General features: G+C 35.6%; 1 protein-coding gene across 2 annotated transcripts in view; it reads left to right on the top strand.

The window, feature by feature from the left end:
* Window positions 1-8,186, top strand: part of LOC108754987 (serine/threonine-protein kinase 32A) — a 27,730-nt gene that overhangs the window by 944 nt on the left and 18,600 nt on the right. For both annotated transcript variants that reach the window (XM_018497684.1, XM_018497683.1), the window contains exon 2: window positions 7,472-8,016. In XM_018497684.1, the coding sequence (XP_018353186.1) occupies window positions 7,968-8,016 (49 nt within the window). In that variant the 5' untranslated portion in view covers window positions 7,472-7,967. The remainder of the gene's footprint in view (window positions 1-7,471; window positions 8,017-8,186) is intronic.

Here is an 8,186-nt window from a genome sequence, read left to right as displayed (position 1 = left end):
TTGGAAATTAATAGTTGCGTATCAAAAGATTTAATGGGAATTTAATATTTCTCGTTATCTCCTTAATTTTTCAAACACACAGCTGATCAAAAATTTTTTACCTTATATCGTAGAAATATAAAAACTTTATACTTCTATCTAGAGTCTTGTGTCCGAGCCAAGTTTAGAAATAACGTTCCTATAAGAAACTCTGAGGCTACATATAATTTTAAATAGTTTTTAGTAATTAAAGCTATAGTCGCGGGAAAATTAACTGCTTTACGAAGAAATCATTGCCATTATATTTGTATAAAGGTCGCAGATAGTGGCACAAATAGAACTGGTATACTTCAATACATACATATTTGTCCTGTAAATTTGCTTCCATTACGTTGCGTTTGACATCGAAATGCAGACAGACTATTATCAAGGAATAAAATCGCTATTACGTTACATACCCGCAAGATGCGAGTCCGTTTGTCGTACAAGATTTATGTCAACAAGATTTATTTGCAGTCCAACTGGAAGATTAAATCGCACAATACGAAAACTTAATCCTAAAGTAGTAGATTTTCTCCGCAATTGGTACTGCAATTAATTATGAATATTAATTATGAAAAGTAATACAGGCAGCTGTGTGCATATTTCATACAAAGTTAAATAGCCACACATATTTCGTATCTCTTGTAATTTAAATCGTTCTCGTTCAAAATACATATATGTGTATATTTCTTGTTTATATAGAATTTATATGTACAAAATCAACATTGCAGAAGTTGAATTTATGAAGTGCGTGTTCGTTTTATTCGCAATTCCGGAATTAGACAACGGAACGCTAGACTATTATTGCGATACTTTGTCGAAGGGCTTTTGTCCGAAATAGTCGAAACATCAAAAAAAGGAACGCGTTACAGAGCTGCGTAACCGGATGCTTTAAAATATTTTATTTGTTGAGCGGACTTTGAAAACGCCTGTTTGAAGTACAACTACAACTCTGTGACTCGATTCCGCTTCGGAGAATAGAGCGCATTGTAATTGAGGCAAGCCACTTCGATGTGGAGGCGCACGCTCTCTTGTTTGCAAGTTATAAACACTCCTTCCTAACTTTGGTCTCACAGATTTCGATGTTTACCGTATAGCATGAGTTGCATAAAGGACAAAAGTGTGCTTCCCGCGTCTTTCGTCTACGTCACTCACAAAATATTGGCTTCCAACAGCACGAACAGAAGGTATCTAGAAACGTAGAAAAGATACTTAAAAATTAGAATAACCTTTAGATGTCTCATTACAGAAAACAGCATCAAAGAAGGTCTCTTATTTTTTAAATGGATCATGACAATACGTGTTATAGCACATTCGTGAAAAACTAATATGACATGTGGCATATTAGTTTTATTTGTGTAATGTGTAATTTATGCATTTTATCTAAGCCACGAAAGATTCAACATGAAAACATTTTGGTTCAGTGTTCCTCTCTCGATGTTTCCGCAGATTCAGTTTTGAATTATGAATATTTTCACAAATTGCGTTGTTAGACTTGAAATAATTTTTTTCTCTTTCTACTGCACAATATATATATATATAAATAATTTTTTATTCAAGATATTAAAATAGAATTTCAGATATCAGCATTTTTAACCTCTCGGAATTGACTCTTCAAAATCTATAACACAGTTACGCTGGATCTATAAAATCCTTTCAATTTATATTAACTAAAAAGTACTAATTAATTTTAAAGGCACTAATTCAAAGAACATGACATATCATATAAAAAAGAATGAATATAGTAAAGAATATTTTAAAAGTACTAAGTATCTTTTAAAAATAATCCAAATTTACAAATGCAACATAAACAAAATTAAATTGTTTGACAAAGAAAGTTATAATTGAATAAGTATTAAAAAAAACAGATGTCTACTGATAAGTTAAATATAAAGTTTATTTAATAGTTTCTTCTCAAAGTTTACTTTAAGTCTACAATTTCTATTAGAACATGGAATAAAATTCTATTTATAATTCTGACTGCCGTGCAGCGCAAAAAATATTTAAAAATATGCATATATATATATATAAAATATTTATTAAAATGAAAGTATGTGAAATGTAAATAATACACTAGCCTAAAATCTGATACGAATTTTATAGATCGCACAAAATTTTGCGAATATGTTATTACTTAATATGTATATTTGTATTTTGATGTATGTAATATATGTGATATACCTATATATTTTTTATATATAAATACATGTATTTTATATAGATACATACATTCATACGCACGTGCTATGCAACATATAAAATATGTGACCGATTGGACCATGTGGAATATGAAATGGAGATCCGTAGGTATTATTTATGGATCTCAATTTGCAGCTTTAACGCGGAAAAATTACAACTTTTATTACTAGAAATTATCTAGAACGATAAACTCTCCAATGCAATACGGAGAACAAGTTACGGTTGCTACAACCGAATAATTATGATAATTTACGCCCATCAATACAAAAGAGTTACAAGGACTGTAGTACTATGAAAGTGACTTATCTGCTTTATCTTTATGATATTTGTTAGATGTGTTATAACTATTATATAATGATTATGTTTAGCTACGGTTTCGATGTACTGCGAACATTTTATCGACCAGATTATTAATCGTTTTTCCTAGGGCGGAAAAGTCCTGAAAAGTGAAAGTGTTTTTTGTATGTATGTCATATGTATATACATACATACATATATAAAAATTGTCACTTTTCACGTTTCCGCTCTAAAGAAAAAGTTACATGATCGATACCCCGAACATAAACCATAACTTAAAGATGCTTTTGAACGTTATCTTACTTTTGGAATTAAACCTCAAATCCTATATATGTTTTGAAGGTAAAATCCGCAAACTTCATCCACGAAAGGAGTTTTATATCCTTAGGAGTTTTATATCCGCGTATATACCTTAACGGAAAAGCGGCCAATCAGAATTCGCGTTGGCAGTAATAAGTAATACAAAAAGCCGAAATTGTCGACTACTAGCACGAGTTCTGATTGGCTGTATGAACGCGTCCTTAGGATAAGCACAATAAAACGCTTTATTTATAATGAAAAGATTTTCACAGGTCTTCGCGAGTTTTGGCGTGGCGATAATATTAGTTATAACAAGTTAATAATAGCAACCCCGTTAATCTATTATGACCATATACATCTCTCAAACACACTATTTGCTTTGGGAACCACATTGAGAGATAGCAATAATTATTCGGTTGGGGCGACTATTTACTCGGATATTCCAATCGAATGTTACTTATCGATAAACTACGGTTATATGGGATAACCGTATAGGTGGACAGATTTTAACAACTACATTTAATGCAGTATCAATATAATTTGAATTCGCATAAATTTCTTTTCCAAACGTAGAGAATATTATAGTAACAACCATAGGAATTTATTCCGTGAGGGAAATTTTCCCGGGCGTAACTTCGGAAAATAGCGCATCTACTTTTTTCCGCACGCAATACAGTTCACGCGGAGCTTATACCTGCTCATCGAAACGTACTGTTTAGCGCACAGTATGCCACGTAATTGAATTTAGCACCTTTCATTCGCGTCGTTAGAAGACAAGTTTGTCAAATCCGCATTACATGGAGGTGTAAATCGGATTTGACAAACTTTGATGTTAGTTGCAAAGTAATTCATGAAACTTTATTAAGGCGTTCACGTTCAATTCAACGGCGTCGAATAAGCAAAGGACCCCGCACACTAATTATATGGAAAACTGGGTTCCGATGAAATGAATTAGTTTTTCACATATAAAGGATTGAAAGCCATAGTAATAATACAAGTCAATTATGATTTCGAGGAAAAAGAAAGTTTCTTCAACATATTTATCTCATTAGACTGCACCAATAATCTCAAGTCGATAGCTTCAAAAAAGTTGACTTATACTTCTTTTACCCTTTCGTATATTATAATTTATAAATATGGTGAACAAAAATATGGCTCAAATGATAGATGGTTCTTGAGTTACGGTGTACCGAAAGTGTAAAACTTTTGTTCACGAAGTACGTTATAATATAACAATTAATACGAGTCTCTCATTTTTTGTCGTTCTGTTCTCCGTCATACACGATAATAAATGATACACGTTTTTTTATCGGCACTTATTCATAAAGTTCGGACCGTACCTTTGGAGATAACAAATCGAAAGTCGTCCGAGCGGAGATCAAAGACCGTGCGTTTAGCGGATTTTTCATTCAATTTTTAACGGGGGCAGTTAAAATTCGCCTCAAGCTCACGTCTACGAGCTATACGTCGAAATGTATATTGCCAAATAAAAGGAAATATCTTTTTTGCCATTTAACATAATAGTTGTTATTCGAACTTCATTGCGTTTCCAAGCAATATTGCGCGATTATTGGTGTTAAAAGGTCACGTGAGTGCAGCGAAACTCACTCTCGCAAAGCTTACTTGTATATTAGTATGCAAATTAGATAAAGTGGATGGAGGAACAAGAGCGAACCTTTGACATTTCGAAACTCATTTAATTAACAATAATTTAGTGATAATCGGAGAGCTTGGATATTACATCCAATTACGGATAATGACGCTAAGTGATATTCTCGAAATTTATAGAAATGTCATTTCCATTTTTCAATGTTTTACCGACAGATATTAATATTTCCTAACACAGCTATTTTTCCTTCGTCTTGGGTTTATCTCTTAAAGAGTTCTTCCTCCCTTGCATTTGACACGTAACGTCGAGCATCACGATGTTTTGTTAAAACACACGCCACCACGTTCCTTTTATTGATAAAACATGATGGTAAAGTAAGCATGATGGATGAATAGATGATGTATGTCTCGACAAATGTGTATTCCGAACTAACATCACCAGTCGAGATCGAACGAAAATGTCGAGATATGTACACGAGGAAGATTCATTCACTCTAACGTTTATTCGACAACCTCGATGCTGTCGACGATAAGAAAATTCTCCGTCATGGGAGAAGTTCGCCTATCTGTAATGGAAAGTTTTCTTCGGCGTTTTCGTTCGGAGGCTGCAGAAAAACTGTTTACGTTCTTTTATGAACGCTCTAAATGTTAATTTTGTTTCCTTGAAATAAAAGAAAAAAATAAGAACTTACCCTCCAGTTGCAAACCTGCAATCGCGGGCATTAAACGATAATAATTTTCCGATATCCGTCAGACTTCAGTTTCTCCCTATCTGGATTTTTCCATAATCCAGATTCCTTCCGCAGATGAAATTATAATCCAATTATGAATAGCAACACATTATGAATACAAACGATGGTATGAATCTGCTTGTTAAAATCAAGAGGCCAAGAAGCAATTTAGATTCGTTATCCGTTAATACGCCGCATTGTTGTGAATATTGATCATATCGAGATTATATTTGTTTATCTGACGAATAAAGGGAAAGTGAAATGAGAATGGATAGACGAGGATGACGATGTAATCTGAAAAAGCTATTACGGTTCTGTCGCGACTCGTTTGTCTAATTACGGGGTTGCGGTAAGGATACTTCGCAAGACACAGTGCACGTGAGTGGTCCTGCATGCACCAAGTAATGTGAAACGCGCCGACACCGAAGCTTCAGCATCACACATAACACCTCGAAGAACACATGTGTAATGGCGCGAACGGCGTCACGTTCCCCGCATCCGACATGTCTCTTACGATATAAATTTAATGTCCTCGCACTCGTCGCTAAATTCGATCTCGAGTAGTTTTTCGCGTACCTTCCCCGTATACGACGATCCTAACAAGCTCGATTCATCTTCGGCGGATATAATATGACACTTCTTCGTTGTAGCGGTAATCATATCTGGATCCTTCCGAATGGAAAGAAAGTTTCGCCTTGGTACGCGAGCTTTATATAAGTATGACGAGTATAATATAAATTCATAACTTCATTGAATGAATTTTATTAATAGTTATTTGAAATTTTATTACTACAATCGTATGATATATAACTACATTACAAATTTATAACTAATAGATTATTCATTATAATTTAACTATTTACTAGAACTATTAATTAAAATTTAATTATTATCTAAAATTATACATAATAATTACAGATATTATATATTATTTTAGTTCTTATATAATTATTAGTAATTTAGAAGCTACTTATCATTGTATATATTTCATTCTTTCTGATAATAATTATATCGTTCTTTTCGACGCGAAAGCTTCTTTTATAGATCTTCAATTCTTCCCCCGAAGCAACTAATTTTATAGCAGGCTTGTGTTTAGTGCATCCGCAATTGAACGCAATTGCTCATTATCGCGTTTGATATTACCCAGTTAAAATAATCATGCTCCGTGTTAAAAGGTAATGAAGCGTGTTTCGAGCGTGGCTGTAACTGGGTCGAAGATGAAGATCCATAATCGAGCATGTAAATAATCAAGTACGCGTGTACAACATGTGCGTATGACACATGGATCTCCATTTCGTACTGCAATGCCTGCAATTTCGGATGGCAGTTACCTATACGTTTGCTACCCGTGCTAACTAATCAACGTTGTTAATTGACGCCGATGCTATGCCGTTTCGTCCGCTCGGTGAATCACACACAGAAATCCGCCGGTTAATACAATGTTACGAAGAGAGAATGTTGTCTCGTTGGCAGACAGAAACGAGCGATTGTTCGTGCTCAATCGAAACTACTTACGAGAATGCTCCAGAATTCATTCATACGAAAGAGCTCTCTCCATTGTCATTCGATAGGAATAGCTTTAGCATTTTGAAAACCAGGCTGCATATATCGCCGTTACTGTAGATCCTTTTCTCCATTTTTACAATTTTGTCGTCCGTATGCAAATACACTTTCTTTCATTTATTTTCGATGTCGAACGCATGAAATGTTTTTTAACGCATTTTTACGCTTTTTAAGAATGCGAATAGATAAGGAAATATGGGTTTTTCCTCTCGTGCATTATTACACTATTAAATTCGTAATGTCGAATTATATCTAATTTAAGTTATATTTAATCATTCTATGGATCGTTTCTGTCATTAATTTTACTAAAACAGAGTGGAGTTAAATAATTTAACAAGAAAATATATTAAATTTGATTCAAATTTCATTTATTATTCACTAAGTGCCGTTATATGAACGTCATTTACTTTGAAATTAACCATAGAAATCGATTGATTTACGTTTTGATACATACATAGAAGTTAAAAATAACAAAATATTATTTTTATTTAACTCAAGGAGTCGGATTACCATTGCTCCTTTGATGTCTAACCGTGAATGGCTCTTGTTGGCATATTTAATATTAAAGGCCATGTTTGTAAAAACTACAATCTGGTTTAATTAGGTGAGCCTCGGCTTCCAATCAATCCAGCCTATCCACTAATTTGACAACACCTCGTACATATCGTCCATCGTATCACAACTCATTACTCTGTTGTTTCAGAAACCAATTAAAGTGATAAGGATTAATCACAGGAATATATCCGTTACAGGGATCAGTAGTTGTCGACGTTCACGTCGTAAGACTCGATGTGCTACGAGCAAATGCCCCGCATTGTCGTCTCAGGGATCATCGACGGTACCTGCAATTATCCCGCGCATTAGCTCGACCCGTTAATTAAGCCGCTCGAATCAACAGCGGCAGGCCGTTTGCTAATTAACGCCGGTGTTCGCTCCGCCACCCTCCGTCCTAACCGGAGGCAACATCGCCCAGATCAGCGACTGACGGATTAAACGAGGGGCCATTTGCCACACGTGACGGCGACTCTTCTTTCTTTTATCAGTCTCTTCCGATCGTGGAAGATGATGCACGTTGTCCGATGAAGGTGCGGCCGCCTGACGAGGCGTCGCGGCGCCGTGACAATGCGGAAATATGAGACTTCCCGCGCCGGCCGGATCTCACCGTCGTCTTCGTCGGCAGTACGCTTGGACCGATGCGACTTACAACGGTCGCAACCGACGAGTACGTCCGACGTCCATTGAGGAAAAATGGGTGCCAATCAATCGACCCGGAGCGCGCCCACCTCCGGAGAAGAAGGTAATACCATCTGGCTTGCGAGGTGGAGAACGCGCGAATATTTTATGAGCTATGGGTTACGTTACGCGGAAATACTGAGAATTGGCTCTCGGTTACATACATAGGCGCACGCACGCACACACACACGCGCGCACGCACGCACACACACACACACACACACACACACACAC

Source organism: Trachymyrmex septentrionalis, unplaced genomic scaffold (genome assembly GCF_001594115.1).
Source record: "Trachymyrmex septentrionalis isolate Tsep2-gDNA-1 unplaced genomic scaffold, Tsep1.0 scaffold83, whole genome shotgun sequence".
NCBI classification, from domain to species: Eukaryota; Metazoa; Arthropoda; class Insecta; order Hymenoptera; family Formicidae; genus Trachymyrmex; species Trachymyrmex septentrionalis.
The sequence above is the reverse complement of the archived record's forward strand: the minus strand, read 5'-3'. Positions and strand labels throughout refer to the sequence as shown.